General features: G+C 35.1%; 1 protein-coding gene across 1 annotated transcript in view; it reads left to right on the top strand.

The window, feature by feature from the left end:
• Window positions 1-18,371, top strand: part of LOC140436797 (proton-coupled amino acid transporter-like protein pathetic) — a 100,655-nt gene that overhangs the window by 60,495 nt on the left and 21,789 nt on the right. Inside the window, exon 4 of the mRNA XM_072525889.1 lies at window positions 7,091-7,241. Coding sequence (XP_072381990.1) covers window positions 7,091-7,241 — 151 coding nt within the window. The remainder of the gene's footprint in view (window positions 1-7,090; window positions 7,242-18,371) is intronic.

Here is an 18,371-nt window from a genome sequence, read left to right as displayed (position 1 = left end):
AGTTTACTTGTAGACACTTTATGATTCTCCTGAATGTTTAATAGGATATCCAAAGTTTTATCGTCATTAGTTGCTGTTTTCGGTCTACCAGACCTTGGACGATCCTTTACACTACCAGTTTCATCAAATGTCTTTATTATTCTGGACACTGTTTATCTACTTATAGTAGGGAGCTCAGGATTTAAATCGGTCAAAAGATTACTTGCTTCTTCATACGTTCGTTTCCGATCACCAAATCCAACTAATATGAGTACTTGAATTCTTTCTTTTTCTAATTTCGCCATTATCATTTTACTTTATCAGTTCGTATATAGGCAAATAATAATGGTTTTGTTTACTATCTCAATGCCTACTAATATTATTTTTGTTTTTTAAAGAGCTACCGTGAAATTCATGTCATATGTGCGTCAATTAGAGATAACATATTGTTACCACAATTTCACTGTAATTCAGTTTAATTGAATATTTTTAACGAAGTTTTTTTAGTTATTTGGTTAATTATTTGTTATTGCGTCAAGCTACTATCATTTTTAAAACGTGGATAAATTGAATATTTTTAAAAAAGTTTCTTCGATTATTTGGTTAATTATTTACTATTGTGCCAAGTTACCATGATTAAAAAAAAGATGAAATAAGCTTTTCTTTGACATATCACCTAAATTGCTATTTAAAAAAATTCAAGATGGCTGCGATACTGGAAAAGATGACGTCATATAAACTTCAGTTCTCTTGTAAAATATGCAGAATTTAATGCCAACCAGCATTCTGTGTCCAAATTTGAACATAATTCTACCCTAATTTCTTCCAGTTCCAGTACTGACAGTCTTGAGCTTCTTGCAGCCAATTCTCAGCGATTCTTTTAACGTTCTCTGTCTATCGTGTATATGGTCTACCTCTGCTTCTTCTGCCTGCTCGTGGTCTCCACACTGTAATTTTTTTGATCCACCGCCCGTCATTCATTCTGGCCACATCGTCCGCCTAGTTACACTTCAGCCATGTTATGCGCTCTATGACATCTATGACGCCTGTCCTACATATTTCTTTATTTCTAACTCTGTTTCTGGGAGTCAGTACAAGTAAAAAGCGTTCTATTCTTCTTTGTGCTACTCTAAGTTCGGTTGCTGAAATTCGAATATTACGTTCTTATTAAAAGATATGCAGTACTTACTTTAACATAGTATAACTGATTATTTTAAAATACACTGCTTGACACTAAAGTATTATACTTACTCTCACAATTTCTCCTTGACTCTTCTTAACACTTTTCTCCATTTTTTAAATCTTCATCCTTGTCTCCTCAGTCCTCAATCATTATTTTATACAGGTTTTTTGGAATACTTTTACTTTATCTGTTTTTAGTCTTTCCGTGCTTTTCTTTTTGATTGTTTTCCTGTAATATCATTTTTGGCCATTTTGTTGTTCCAATCCATTACATTTCTTAGCCATCTTATTTTCTGCAATCTATTATTGACGGTATTTTTGCTTAATTGTACAGCCTAACTGTTTCTTACTTCTTTTTCTTATTTGTGTGTTAAATCCTCCGTAAATTGATCGTAGAATTCTCCTCTTCCAGCTTTTTGATTTTTTTTTTCTTCGGCCATTTATAATGCCCATATGTCAGATCCGTAAATAACCGTCGACATGATTTCTGTTATGACGGGTAGCTCTTTTAGATATCAGACTCAATGAAACACAAGTTTAATCTAAATAAAAATATAATAAAATAAATAACAAAAATAAAATTAACTTCTATATTATAATATTTACAATAAAAATAAAAAGATGAATCCTTGTAAATAAATATTAAAAAATAAATATTAGCGATACTTGAAAAGATAACGCAAAGGACGATCTTCGGTCAGTACCCAAAAACCAGGGGATGAATAATCATTACTTAATCTAAGTTGGAAGTGGCCGGTCGATCTTTACTCGACGTAGACGTGGAACAAAAGCAATCGATTACTACTCGATGCAGACGAGGAATGGAAGCGATCGATCAATACTTGATCGTAGCCGGGAAACGGTAAGAACGGTGGCCTCTGATTAATACTCAGAGACCCGGGTAGGAGCTCTCACCAGATCAATACTCCTGATCGAAAGGTAAATGACAAGAACGTCCAACATCGGGTCAATCACACTTCTCCCAACATATCCGACGAAAAAACCACAGCTTTGATCCACAAACAGATTTCACAATCCTTCATACTTGTAATAAAGGCTCCTTACTAAATAACCTGGAACATTTAGAAATATTAAAATCCCTAAAAAATCACACATCAGATACATTAAATGTACAGTTAGAACTAGAATACACACCAGTATACTCAGTATTAATATAAAATTTAATATAAATAATATTACCTGATCTCACTCCATTCCTGGTTTCCACACTAAAACCCATATACTTATAGAATTGATTCCCCAAAATCAACTTTCATATGAGGTTTCCATGTAGTATCCATTATCTTCATGCATTTTTGGAATTAACTTCAATATCATGGTCAAACAATACTTTATTCCAGAATCCCATATACATTCAAATACATTTGATATACTTCTTGGATTATTTAAATTTTCTACATAAAGTTTAAAATATGGTCCCCCATGGAGTTTTTGTTCACAGAATTTCAGTAACATATTACTAGAAACTACATTTTCCTAAAACTATATTAAATATCAGTATTGAACTGGTATGGTACCTCAACTTATTTAACCCAAAATTATTATTACATCCCATCTGGTTTCGAAATACACTCATTTTACAAAATATTTCAAATTCAACACGTGGTTTGATTGTTCCCAACACAACATTGTAAAGTCGTTCAGACTAGCAGTATTAATTAAATGGATTTTTGTTATTCTTAATAATATGCAAATCAACATTTTCAAATAGAAATATTATATTTTTACTATAAACTGCTATAAATTTGAAATTGTTAAAGTGTTTCAGAAATTATTATACAAACTCACCATTGTTCATGTCGGTGTGATGATATTTCTGCTCATGGTACAGAAAAATTGAAATAAGAATAATTTTGCTTTACACCGGTTTAAATAGAGAACTTTTTACCTGTTGGTATAACCAATTTCCGGTCCCAACTGTCAGATATTAAAATTACCAACTAACTATTGAATGCTTAATAATTCAGTCAATTTTCTTTAATTTATCAATAATTTTATCATCAATAGTTTATTTGCTTATTATTTAAGTTCCATATTAACATATCAGAACTGGAATAAATATTTGAAAATATTTATACACACCATGACAGATAACTCACACCAACAATTATTTCAAAGAAAGTTTGTAATTTTGTTATACATTTTGATTACAAATGTACATATTTAATTTAATTACCAAATAATCACTTAAGTTTGTTCTGTAACTTTGACTAAGCTGAGTTAGTTATCATAGAAGATGTATTACAATCATTTATATTGTTACATTGAAATCTAATTATTTAAAGTTTGTTAAAGTGTGCCAATATTAACACATCAAATAACTTTGATATCTAAAATTAAAATTTTTTAGACATTTATTAATATCAGCTTATTTCATAAAACTAGATAACTTAACTTACAGCTTAACTTACAGCATTTAAAATAGAAGAAGAACTGTCACACTTTAACTTACATTTGTCAAGTTTACCTCTAAAATCTGATATATAACATAAAAACCTCATTTTCTCCAAGTATGAGATGTAGTTCTTTTAAAATCCTCCCCTTTTTAAATTTAATGTCTGTTTCGTCCCCCCGTTTTTTTAAGTGTTTTCTGTGTGTTTTCTGTGTGTCTTAAAGTGTCTCAATTTTAATTTTTAACTTTATATATTGGACTTTACAACCATTTGCCACATATTGCAACATAAATTTATCAAAGAAATTTGATAATTACAAGCTGATATAATTGCACACCCACACAATTTGTACATCTATTCTTATTCATTGTCTCACAACTGTCACCTTCCAAAACAAAAATAAAAATCTCCATAAATAACACACATTTCATAAATATATTTCCAGAATAAATATAAATAACTTTAAAGAACTTAATGGTATAGAACATTACTTTCATCAAACAAACAATTACATTTACCTATCTCTACTTCATTGGATAAAATACGTCTCCTCATGAACTGCCCCGTTTACTGTTAAACAATTACAATAGTTGACTTGAGTTCTCCAATCAACAATACAAGATAGTTTGAACCATGTTCTTTCAACCATCAATTAATAGAGTACCGGCATGTAAGTAATGTTTTATTTATTTGTTTATTTATTAATTCATTACAGTTTAATAGACTATTTTACTAATTTGTGGGTCTAACCTTGTCTGCTTAAACATTTTATTCATTTTGAAAAACCACAGACATGTAATATTGGCATAATTACTGTAATTTATATAATTTATATCACCTATCTTTTTTTATCTTTATTAGACAACACCCTAATATGGGTTTATTATTTTCAGCATTTATTTAACTTTGTATCGTGACCTGAAGATGCTTTGCATATTGTAGAAAGCGAAACCGGTCGTCTGATTAGTTAAATTAAATTGATTGTGAGTAAGTCTAATTTATTATTTCTTTTACCTTTTGAAATGGACTCACACAAGCAACACATTCATGACTCCTGATCGAATTCGGTGGTTGGTTCTCGTTATCAAAGGCGATTTATATCTTTACAGAGATGGTAAGCTGGCGGAAAACGCTGAAGGTGTCATCATTACAGGGTCGTGTATATTCTCTCTTTTGTTTTTTTTTTAACATTTTGATTTTATGAGGTCTTTTAGTACATCATGCTTTGATTTTCTTTTGTAATTTTGGTTTCTATTTTTTATCTTAATGTTCATATTCCTTTACTTTTACAGTAGATATGTAAATTTCTAAGTTCTGTCAATATATACGGTCATTCTTCATCTTCTTGTACCGTAATAATATATACTCTTTATCTTCTTGATCATCACAGATTTTCACGAATTTGGTCTTCTTTTAATTTATTTTTTGTCCAAAATGTTTTGCTTCTTTTATTAATTTTTCGTCATTGTTCTCAGTCTTTTTTTATTTTTGCCAGTACTGTTATTATTTTCGCGACAACTAAACTTTGATGTTTAGCCTGAACTAATCGCCTGAACGAAGTCTAAAATATGGATGTAAATAGGTGGATAGTAAGCCCAGGTTTTGCTTGAGGCACATGATCGCGAAAAAATCTGGAGAAGACAACGTGAACGATTTTCCGAATGCAATATTGCCGACAGTATTACCTATCGAGGAGGCTCAGCTATAGTTTGGGCTGGTGTAAGTTCCTACATCCGTATTGACTTAGTTCTTAGATGAAGGTTCTATTATAGTAGCAAGGTATACAACAACCATTTTAGATAAGCATGTGGTTACCTTTTGCACCATTCATAGGGCCTTATTTTCTTTTTATGGACGATAACGCGCATCTCCACCGTGCGAGAATTGTTAGTCAATACTACAAGACGTCGGGATTGTTTTTATGAATTAGCCAACTTTCTTCTTGACCTAAATTGAATCGAACATCTATGGTACATACGAAGTTCGGCTGCCGCTCCCAAACAGCTTGCCTGAGCTTAGTGCGGCTCTTCAGACAATATAGGACGAATTGGACCAACTTCATGTTCAAAATTTAATTACGACAATGTCATGATGTATGCAGGCTGTTATTAGGGCTAGAGAAGGAAATACTAGGTATTAATAGCAAATGACATTATTTTCTTATAACTGTTTTTATCAACAAAGCTACTTTTCATTTTTTTTTCACTTTTGGAATAATGCAATGTTTTTACAAATATATAATTTTTTTGCTTAAATTGTGTTTCTTCCTTATATCTAATGTTCCTCCTTAAATATATGTCCCATCTAGAAGTACCATACCTTACCTGATCCTTGTTAACTTTCAAAGTTTTTGAATACACCTTTGAAGTCTACATCACTTCTTATTTTGTCTAAGATCATTTTAACTAAGCTTATCAGCTTGAGGAATTTTAGTTATTTTCTTTATACCACGTGTTGTATAAAAGTGGTATAAATATAACAATCAACGGTATATATAAGCATAAAGCTGTGGTTAGTATATCTAATATAAGTTTAGAAATGGTTATGAAATCACACTATAAGTCACATTACTGTTAACTTGGTACCCCCATGTTTTGTTAAGTACTTACTTGATTTTATCGATACCTTATTCTAACAATGATAGAGACACAATCTCTGTAGATGAGAGACAATACGAAATAAACCTTCATAAAAATTAACCGTTGTTTAACTATTTTATTCATTTATTATGAGCTCTTTCTAACGATGCTCTTAATTATTATTAATAATTATACAATAAATTTATAAACCAAGTAAATATATTTTTACAAACTTTATAACAAAATTTTAATCTCCACAAGGAAACTAAATGTCTGTAGCTGGATATATCACAAAAATGTATTTAAATATTCTTTTATAAAAGTTATAACATTAAAAACCCTATCGGGCTACATCACAGAACGTTTTCGGAAAAAATATTTCATCATCAGTGGTATCCTAAAAGTATAACCATGGATGTACATGTTTGAAGCCACTAAATATATGGGTAAAAGCCCTTTAAATGTTGTTAAATTAACTTTTAGTTACATTTTTAACTTTATAAACTATGATGTTTAAGTTACAACAGGAATAGATAACATGGCAACGTAAGACTCCACTGGAGGTTGCTAGTCCTGAGATAAAGTGTCTACGAGGACTTGTTGGTAGCAACTCATATATTTAGTGACTTCAAACATGTACATCCATGGTTCTACTTTTAGGATAGCACTGAAGATGGAATATTAATTCCGAAAACGTTCTGTGGTGTAGCCCAATAGAGTTTTTAATATTATATCTTTTATAAAGGAATTTTTAAATAAAAATTTTAAACATAAAAACGTAATTGTTTATTGTTATTTCGAAATATATTGTATTTATAAAAAGCTTTAATCTTACATTTATACCCTGTTTTTTGAGAATGGAAGATTTATTTTATGTGTATTTTCTAACCTACAAAATTTGATAACAAACTTTTAAATCCATTTTTTTTCCTTCAGGTTTAGTGGAGCCTTTATCCATCTGGTCAAAAGCTCTCTTGGAACTGGAATTTTGGCTATGCCAAGAGCTTTTAAAGCTGCTGGATTAGCGGTAGGATTTTTTGGAACACTTTTCGTTGGTTTACTATGTACTCATACAGTACACATTTTGGTAAGTGTGGAATAAGTTCTTATTCTATTTTTACATCGAGTCAAAAACAGAACAAAATATTCAATATTTTTCAAAAATCTATAGAATGACACCAAACACGACTCAGCGGCAACTTTAAAATCTTAAATATAGGAACCCCCATTGTTTATTGTATATTTTAATTTTTATACAAAAATAAGTAACTTTTATTCGAGATATTTTTTCGAATTAGCAATAGATGGCGCTATAATTGGAAAAAAGATTTATCCTGATACTCCAGGAAAATTATAAAAACGGTCTAATATGTCGAAAAATACACTTCCAAATGAAAAGCGTTTAATATTTTTCAAAAATCTATCGAATGACACTAACCATAATCCTCCCACAATCCCCTGGGGTGGAGTTGATGGCAATTTTGAAGACTTAAATAGGAACCACAATTTTATATTGAAGATACGGATTATGCAAAAAATCGTAAAAAACTGTCTTCAGTACCATAAAAATTAGTTCAGACTTCTGATCTGTATTTGTTTTTCTGTGATTACAGCGGCATATATCACGAATCGAAAAAAAAATTTAAATAAAACTTGATAACTTTTTTACGTAGAATCCTAATCTGTAATGGCAAATGTGGTTTTCCATTTAAGATTTCAAAGTTGCTTCACTCAGGATCGGGATGGGGGGTCATGTTTGGTGCCAGTGAATAGATTTTAAAAAAAATAGATTTAAAACGTTGGTTTTTTATTTGGAAGTGTATTACTCGAGATATTAGACCGTTTTCATAATATTCGAAGGGTATTAACATAATTATTTTTTATTTTAATTATAACGCCATCTATCAACAATTCGAAAAAATGTGTCGAATAGAAGTTACTTATTTTTGCATAAGAAATCCAAATCTACAATAAAAATTGGAGTTTCCCATTTAAGATTTCAAAGTTATCTACAACCCGTCACAGCGTTTGGGGTGAAGGGTCGTATTTGATATCATTCAATAGATTTTTGAAAAATATTGAAGACGTGTTTTTAAATTGTTCGATCTGATGTAAATTTCGCGAAATATTCGACCATCCCGCTTATTTTAGCACACCCGGTATATTTCGAATTAGATTTTGATAACCTTTCAAATGAAGTGTCACGTGACCCATTGGTATGTAAAAAAAATGAGGATGTGGCTGTCTTGGTTATTAATGCTTTAATACCGAATTTGATGTTTCTTTAAAATAACCGAGTTTACAGCGAGTGGTAAGACTGTATCCTCTGTCAGATATTTCATGTTTAATTTACTTATGAAAAAATAGTATGCAAATGCTTAAAAAATGGAATACTATGTCTATTAGAGTATACAGAGCTGTAAAAGGTTGTATAGCTTATTTATATTTAGTATAATTTCAAATGTAAATGTTAATACTTCCTGCAATTATAGCCTTACTGAAATATTTATCTTAGAAACAAATACGGTCAACATGTTCTTCATGATCATGACTTTAAAACTCAAATATTTAAATTTTTGCACGGACAAGTTAATTTTATTCCTACCAAGAATCTATAAAAACAAGAATTTGGGTATTCCCCAGGTTGTTTACAAAAATGCAGGTAAATGTAAATTTAGTAATTTTATAATTAGAAAGCATCTTATTTTATATGGAATATCCGTCATGACTTAATTCCGTATACAAAGCGGTGGTTTTCCATATAAGCGGACACCATTAATAAACTGACATAAAAATCTGAACAACCATTATAAATTATTACAGGGTAGCAAAATGAACAAACCATCAAAATTTCAATAGGGTCTATACAACCTAGAGGCGTATTGTTCTGAAGCTATTTTCTTGTGGCATCTTAAAGCAATTACTATTTTAATTGGGAATAAGCCACAATTTAAGTTTAAAATAAGTTCCACTTCGAAAATCATTCTCATAATACAACACACTAATAAATTAAACAAATTTTGTTTTTTGTTAGCTAGTGAAAAATTTTTCTAATAATTTAATTTTATCTTACTCATTCACATTGACAATTCAGAGATATACATTTTAAAGTAGACGACTTTAACATGATATTGTCAATATTACTGAGTTGCGTTCATAATAATAGTTCAATATCGTTCATAACCTACAGGAGTAAATCAACAATATGACGATGCACCACGGTAGGTAACACACTCTTGAATGTACTTGGGCTCGCTTTTAATTCGGTGATCAATATCCTCCTGGTCTGTCTCGTCCTATTCCCTAACCCGCAGTGCTCACAAAATTTAAGTAGGATGCTCTAAATTAAGAAGTCTCCAACCCGTTATGTAACACACATGTTCAATTGGGGATAAATCACGGGATCTCGGGAATCCAGGGCAAAATATTAACTCCAACTTTACTTATCCTGCTGAAAAATTGGCTGGTAGATAGGGTATGACATGATGTTACAGAATTATTTTACGTATCGCTAAGCTTCCATGTTCCCTCTGCCGAGTTGACGTTATAGCATACATCATAGGTGACCTTAAACCATAAACTATGGCTCTTCACATCATAATCCCAACTTGCATTTGAATGAGGTTAAGTTAATACCGACAATGCAAAGTCACTTAAATTAATGAATAGAGGATTACCCTCAAAATGTTTTATTTGACCCACTTTCAAATAGAATTAATCCATATTTTCGACTCATATTGGAATATTGTTCTGAAGCTATTTTCTTCTGGAATAACCAAAATTTAAGTTTAAAATAAGTTTATTTTTATGCTTCGATTTCTACGTTAAAATTTAAACTTAAATTGTGGTTAATTCACAATAAAAATAGTAATTATATTAGAATATCCTAGTATTGTTAAAGTTTCCTACATTCGTTATCGATCTGTTGGATCGTTCATAGGTCTTGAGGATTATAAATTCGGAGATTATAAATAAACAAAACAATTTTGTTATTAGGCATTTTCAGAATAATAAATAACCAACATGCGGTAATCTAAACAATTCACCTTCTATCCTCAATTCAAATGGCGGCAAAGGCTGCAAAAATTTGACGATTGAATGACAATTTGAAAGTACTACTTTTATCAGTTTGATTTTTTTGATTTTTAGAGGATTTGATCAAATTTAGTGTCCACTCCCATTTCTTAAATAAAAGGGACGAGGATCTAGTCTTGCGGTTGATTTAGAAAAGCCTTTTCATTGGCGTCAGCTGTTCATAATATTGTATTTTTAATCAAATAAGGCCTCATTTGGATAATTCGCGTATAGTAATACGTATGTTGTGAATTTATTAAAAGGTTCAATATTTATAGCACTTACGGATTTAATTTATTTCTTTATTTATATTAACTTATCTGACAATAATTTATTATATTCGTACGTAACAAATTCGCGAGCGCGGCTCTTGAGAATTAACTGGCCCTCCATATAAAAATGTTGTATTTATATACGAAATCCTGATATACTAGAACAGCATCGAAAGATCGCATTGTCTTGCATCGAAAGATCGAGAAGCTTAGCCGGCTCATTCACCATAATTTTGGTTCTAGACTTCCACCGAAATTTCTACAATAAAACAGAATAATTAGTCATAAAAGTTAGGCCAGTATATTTATCGTAACATTGCCCCCCTCTTAAAAGATGGTTCCTCCTGGAACCTTGTCGGGACTGGAACCGGAACTGTATGCTGGTATCGGCAACTGGACCCTCTTTTACAACTTCCAGTTGTATAAAAATGACAAGGGACGGTTTTCTCTCCGCACCAGTAACTATGCGGATTGCAACAGACTAACACCTGGACTTCGGTGTCTTTAAAGATCTCCTCCACCATATTTCGGATAACCCTCCAATCTAATTGGCGGCACTCCAACTTTGGCATGGCTAACTTTTGCACGTCGGACTCTAGTACGTGCCCTCTCAATTGAAGTAAGGCTTCCCATACATCTCGGTAGGTAGGTTGGTCACGGGCAGTGTCTTTTGTTACCAGGTAGAAAAGGTAACGTGATGCATCTTGGAGTTTCAAGGTTTTACCGGGAGCTGGCACTTGGCATTGAAGTTCTGCAACTCGACCAAACTTCCTTCGAAAGACGGATGCCAACCCTGGTGCGTCTTTGATACTGGCCGGGATGGTAAGGGCCAGCGAGTAGTCATCGGGGAGCGCGAGTAGATCTTGCTTTTCTTCAGTGGTAACACCATGTCTCGCTTTACCGGTACCTCCATAGGCACCCATGAATTCCTCAAACGTGAGGTCAGACACATCTTGGACTTGGTTTACTTCCACTTCTTCATCTACGTCGTGGTCACCTTCGAAAGATGCCAACCGGTTATGGTGTACTATCATCGGCTTTCCCCTCGGAATCTTGCTTATTCGGTAGATGACATCGTTGATCTTCTCCATGATGAGGTATGGACCTTCCCAAAACTGCTGCAATTTGGGAGAACAACCTTTTCGCTTCTTGGGATTATACAGCCATACTTTGTCGTTCTTCTTAAAGCAACCCTTTTCGGCTTGTGTATCGTACCGTTTCTTCATTCGGTCGCTAGCGATCTGAAGATGGGAACGGACCAACTCATGTACATCGTCCATTCTTCTTCGTAATTCGATCACATAATCTTCACCTGCTACATCTTCTCCAGGTCGACACCCAAATTCTAGATCACAAGGTAGTCGCATTTCGCGTCCGAATAGGACTCTGGCTGGTGTCTGGCCCGTTGATTCGTTAACAGCAGATCTGTAGGCCATTGTGAAGAACGGAAGGTATTGGTCCCAGTCTCGCTGATGATCGGACACCATCTTTGTCAAATACTTGCCAACTGTCCTATTCATTCGTTCTACCATACCATCCGATTGCGGATGATACGCGGTAGTTCTTGTTTTCTTCATGCCTAGTCTATCACATATTCCTTGGAATAGATCACTTTCGAAGTTCCTGCCTTGGTCACTATGGATATCCAAAGGCACTCCAAATCGGCTGATATATTCTTGGATCAACTTATCTGCAACGGTGGCGGCCTTCTGGTCTGGAAGTGCGTAAATCTCGACCCACTTAGTGAAGTAATCCATTACTACCAACATGTACTTGCCCCCATTTTCACTTTCTGGAAATGGCCCTGCAATGTCCAAAGCTATTCTTTCAAACGGGCTTCCAACATTATATTGTCTCATAGGAGCTCTCCTTTTCCGGTGAGGCCCGTTACTCGTAGCACAAATAGTACATTTCTTACACCAGTCTTTTACGTCGTCGGAACTGTTCATCCAATAAAACCGTTCCCGAATTCGCTGAAGGGTTTTCCTTACACCAAAATGCCCTCCCGATGGACTGTCGTGTAACTGACGAAGTACTTCGGCTATTCTGCTCTTTGGAATCACCAACTGTCTTCTTTTCTCTGAACCGTCATCATTTTCCAGGACTCGTTTGAGCAAGCCATCTTCGATGATAAATGAGTCCCACTGAGCCCAATACGTCTTAACTACTGAGCATAGGTTTGATATTTCCTGCCAAGGTGGTCGACGGTTTTCCTCTTTCCATTTTCGGATTTTCTGTATAACTGGATCTCTCTCTTGTTCTTCCCTTATCTTAGTAGGCGTCCAGTCGTCGTTGACAATCGTCGTTCTTAGCACTGCTGCTTCCTTGGATTCCGTTTTGTTGCAGTGGGGACACTCTGCTGGGCATGGCCGTCTGGAAAGAGAATCAGCGTTTCTGTGGCTAACTCCGGCTCGGTGCTCAATCTTAAAATCGTATTCTTGGAGTCGTTCGATCCACCTGGCTATCTGACCCTCTGGATTCTTAAACTGCATCAACCACTTAAGGGCGGCATGGTCGGTTCGGATTAAAAACTTCCTTCCATAGAGGTATTGATAGAAGTGCTCTACTGATTTCACTACTGCCAGAAGTTCTCTTCTCGTGACGCAATAATTCCGCTCAGGTTTTGAAAGAACTTTACTAAAATATCCGAGGACTCGTTCCTGTCCTCCTTGAATCTGAGACAGCACTCCTCCAATTCCCACATTACTTGCATCTGTATCTAAGATGAACTCTCCTTCTGGCAGTGGATACCCTAAAATTGGTGCTGTTATTAAATGCTTTTTCAAGGTCTCAAAGGCATTTTGGCAGTCTATATCCCAGCGGTATTCTCTTGCTTCCTCTGTAAGTCGCGTTAATGGCTTAGCGATATCTGCAAACTTCTTAATAAACCTCCGGTAGTAAGTACATAATCCAAGAAAACTTCTCACTTGATGTTTGTCAGTTGGTTTTGGCCATTCCTTAATGGAATCGATTTTTCCCTTATCCACGGCCACTCCTTCTTTACTGACTATATGACCCAGATAATTGACTTTACCTTGAAATAGCTGGCACTTCTTGGGGTTTAGCATCAATTGGGCAGCTTTAAGTCGATTAAAAACGTTTTCTAAATTCCTCAAATGATCTTCGAATGTCTCCCCCAAGACGATTATGTCATCTAAATAAACCAGGCATGTTTTCCAAGATAACCCTCTCAACACATTTTCCATAAGCCTCTCAAATGTCACAGGAGCATTACAAAGTCCAAATGGCATAACGTTGAATTGCCACAATCCAGATCCTGTGGTGAAGGCTGTCTTTTCTTTATCTACTGGGTCCATTTCTACCTGCCAGTATCCAGACTTCAAATCCAAAGTGGAAAACAATTTACTTCCAGCCAATGTGTCCAATGTGTCATCGATCCGAGGCAGAGGATAACTATCTTTCTTGGTAACGTTGTTCAGCAAACGGTAATCCACACAGAACCTCGTCGTTCCGTCTTTCTTCTTAACCAGGACCACCGGAGAGACCCATGGGCTCGTAGAAGGTTCTATCACCCCGTCTTTCTTCATTTCCTGAACAATCGTTTCAGCTTCCTCTCTTTTCGCCTGTGGTAATCGTCGAGCTGTTTGACGAATTGGCTTAGCATTACCAGTATCAATTTTATGCTTAACAACGGTAGTTCTTCCCGTCTTTCCTCCTTTCGGTACGAAAATATCACGATACTGCCGAAGAAATTCCCTTAATTTCCTTTTCTCCATCTGGTTTAGAGACTGTCCTGCAACTGCAACCATTTGGTCGAATTTGTCGTTGGAATTATCAGATGTTGTCGCCTGACGAATTATGGATGTCACAGGTACACAAGTTCCTACTTTTGTCTCTTTCTTTATGGTCACTGGGTAGTCGTTGACATTGATAAGTCTCACAGGAATTTCTTTAGCCGAAGTCACCAATTCCTTTCCAATTATGATTCCACGGCCAACCTCATCGTCGTGGTTCCAAGGCTCCATCATAACAGGTCTCCCTTCGTCTACAATTCCCTGTAGTCGCGCTACTATGATCGTTTCGCTTCTCGCAGGCACGACTGTATCTTCTGTAATGGCTGCTTGCACAGTGTTGTCATTATGTGGATGGAGAAATACTTCCTCGTTGCCAACTTTGATGACCTTATTCTTAAAATCCAATTGGAATCCATGCATATTCATTACGTCCATTCCTAATATAACATCCTCTTCGATGTCAGCAACTATAACAGTATGGACAAACTTTTCTGCTCCAATCCCCAATTGTACCTGGATTTCTCCATGAATGTTGGCATTTTCACCTGTAGCGGTCCGAAGTCGCAACCTCGTTGGTAACAGTTTCTTTCGGCTGTTTATAACTGTCGGGCGTATAATGGTTCTGGTCGCTCCGGTATCCACCAACAACGTATGCTTTTTACCATTTATGTCTCCATCTACATATACACTATCTTCACGACATTTCAAAGAAGCTATTAGTATAAGAGGGTCTTTGGAAGAGTTCCGGGTCGAAGCTGCCCCCCTAAGGTTGACTCGTTCTGGTTTTCCTGATGGTGAGTTTCTTGATTTTATGGTCTTCTTTTTCTTGCATGTCATGCTTTTCATCAAATTAAAGAGCTGGTCAAGTTTATCTTCATCTCCTTCCTCTTTTACAGTCCTAACTTTACTGTAACCGCCAGAGGCCTGCGTAGCTGACTCGTATTCGAGGGCGGCGGATAAAACATCAACCAGCGTCTTGTGACGAGCTAATCGTAGTGTTCTCTGCATTTCATGATCACGAAGACCATCAATAAACGTTTGAACGGCCAATTTTTCCATCATGTCTTCGGGAGCTGTTGGATAAGCATATCGTACTAATCTGGCAATATCTACCTCATATTCTTGAAGAGCCTCATCTTTCTTCTGTCTACGATTTTTAAGCTGCGACTGATATACATGTTCCAAATGTTCGTGGCCATATCGCATATTTAACCTCTTCTTCAGTTGTTCGAAATCATCGGTCTCCTCTACGGCTATGGTCTGAAGCACATCTAAGGCATCTCCTCGAAGAGCGATAGTCAGGTTTACCGCCTTTTCTTTTTCAGACCATCCATTTGCTCTTGCGGCTGATTCGAACTGTTTCATGTAGTTGTTCCATGATGATTTTCCGTCGAAAGTTGGGACTTTAACATGAATAGAACCTCCACTTCCTTCAAATTTCGGCCGTGTCTCCAACTTACATTTCGTCTCGTCTTCTTTTATCTCCACTGTAATCGGATTGTTACTTCTCTCTGCTGTCCCTGTTTCCTCCATCTTCCTTTCCATCTCTTTCCATATCTTTTCTTCGAAGGCCAACATATCGGCAGCAACTTGGTTTTTTAACGAAGACACTCTATCGTCAAGAGCAGATATCTCTGAAGTGACTTTAGAGATGTTAGCAGAAACTTTGCTTTCCAGAGAAGAAATCTCGTTAGAAACTTTGCTTTCTAAAGAAGCGATGTCGCCGGATACTTTGTTCTCCAATGATGCGATGTCGCCGGAAACTTTGGCTACATCACCAGAAACTTTGGCTACATCAGAAGAAACTTTCGAAATCGACGAGAGGACAGCATCATGCTTGTCTTCAAATATATAAGTTTCTGGATCTAGTCCTTCTTCTAGCAAAGCGTTCTTTAGTCGTTGGACTAACTTAGCTTTTTTTCCGGTAGAAGCTAATTCTCTGTCTTCGAGATGTCTTCTTAAATTCGTCACTGTGAGCTCATAAATCGTAGCCATTTTCACAATTTATTTTACGTATTCACTTGTATTATTATTATAAGTCTAATTTATGTTCGATCCCACTTCTGACACCATTTGTTGTGAATTTATTAAAAGGTTCAATATTTATAGCACTTACGGATTTAATTTATTTCTTTATTTATATTAACTTATCTGACAATAATTTATTATATTCGTACGTAACAAATTCGCGAGCGCGGCTCTTGAGAATTAACTGGCCCTCCATATAAAAATGTTGTATTTATATACGAAATCCTGATATACTAGAACAGCATCGAAAGATCGCATTGTCTTGCATCGAAAGATCGAGAAGCTTAGCCGGCTCATTCACCATAATTTTGGTTCTAGACTTCCACCGAAATTTCTACAATAAAACAGAATAATTAGTCATAAAAGTTAGGCCAGTATATTTATCGTAACACGTACTTCTTCTTCTTCTTCTTCTAATGGCGCTACAACCCTTTGTGAGTCTTGGCCTGCTTAACAATGTTCTTCCATTCTGCCCTGTCGGATACTTTCCTTCGCCACTGCCTGATGTTCATGGTTTTAAGATCACTCTCTACGTCGTCTATCCATCTTTTACGGGGTCTTACTCTTGTTCTGTTTCCTTGGGGCTTCCATCTCTGGACTACTTTTACAGCTCGATTATCTGGCATTCTTTCTAGGTGACCAAACCAGTTTAGTCTTTGTGATTTTACAAATATATAACTTAAATATATTATTTTAAACACTGTAAAATTTAATGTCTTTCAAATATTTCAGCACTTGGTTGTACTGGCAGCTTAGTAGATCCTTCATGTTGGTAAAGAGGTTATTTTTTTCTTCTTTCTTGGGTGTATATTTTGCATTCTAACAGAATATGTTTCACAGTGATTTGGATCTTGCAGTTGTGGCAGAAAGGGGTGGCTTCTTTATTTATTAACTGAATATGGGTTGGTATAGTATGTTCTAATCGTAGTCGAGTTATTATCACTTGTTCACAACGTTTGAGTGGGAGTGGTAAGGTGGTGCCGACAGTTTCTATAACATCTTTTAATTTGTTGGATGTGGAATTCCAGTTACTCTGCTATAAGTTGGTAATATGTTTTTTAATGGAGGTTTTATGGTCGTTTCTTGTTAGCATGTGTGACACAGGGATGCTTTCATCTAGTGCAGCTTTATTCGCAAGTTGGTCCACTGCGTTTCCCTTGATTCCCTCATGTGATGGAACCCATAAAAAAGTTATTTCTACGTTTTTTGTTGATAGTAGTATGAGTTCATTTTTTATTAGCATTATAATTTCATTTGATGGATACAATTGCTGTAAAGCTTTTAGTGTACTTAATGAGTCAGATATTATAATAGAATGAGGTGCGGATTCTCTTCTGCAAACTTTCAGTGCCTCTAAAATAGCCAGTGCTTCTCCAGTAAATATGCTACAACTCAGAAGGAGATGTATTTTAAAATGGTCTGCTCCATGTATGTAACCCGCTGCTAGTCCTGTTTGAGTTTTTGATGCATCAGTATGTAGATATGTTCAGAGTTTGGGTAGAGAGATATTATTTCATGGTATGATTGATGTATTACTTTTGGGTTAGTGGATGTTTTGGGATAGCGAGTAAGTGATGTATTTACAATTGGTGGACTAGTTTTGGGTTGGATTTATGATGGTACTAATCTGCTCACAGTCGTAACCACTGAATTTGATTCTTTCATAAAAAGGGAGTGTATCCATAGGTTTAATTTTGTAATTACTGATACATTTAGGTTTTAAGATATTTGAATGCATGGGATTTTGATGATTTGATGGTATACGAGTTGCATAATTTAGTGACAATTATTGCCTTCGTGTAAAGGTAATTCGTTAGCTAAAACTTGAAGGCTATTGGTTGGGCTAGTTCTAAATGCGCGCAGAGCAATTCTTAGTGACGTTGTTTGAATTGAGTTTAGTTTTTTTAATGTATTTTTTTCGACAGTACCATAACATATTGAGCCGTAGTCTAATTTGCTACGTATAAGTGGTTGGTATAAGTTTAATAGGGTTCTTGTAAAAGGTATTTTGTTTTTGAGTAAAGTGCATTTTGTATGAAATATAACGGGAATATCCTCTGTATATAAATCTAAAACTCTTGCAAGTAA

This window comes from Diabrotica undecimpunctata, chromosome 3, assembly GCF_040954645.1.
Source record: "Diabrotica undecimpunctata isolate CICGRU chromosome 3, icDiaUnde3, whole genome shotgun sequence".
NCBI classification, from domain to species: Eukaryota; Metazoa; Arthropoda; class Insecta; order Coleoptera; family Chrysomelidae; genus Diabrotica; species Diabrotica undecimpunctata.
The sequence above is the reverse complement of the archived record's forward strand: the minus strand, read 5'-3'. Positions and strand labels throughout refer to the sequence as shown.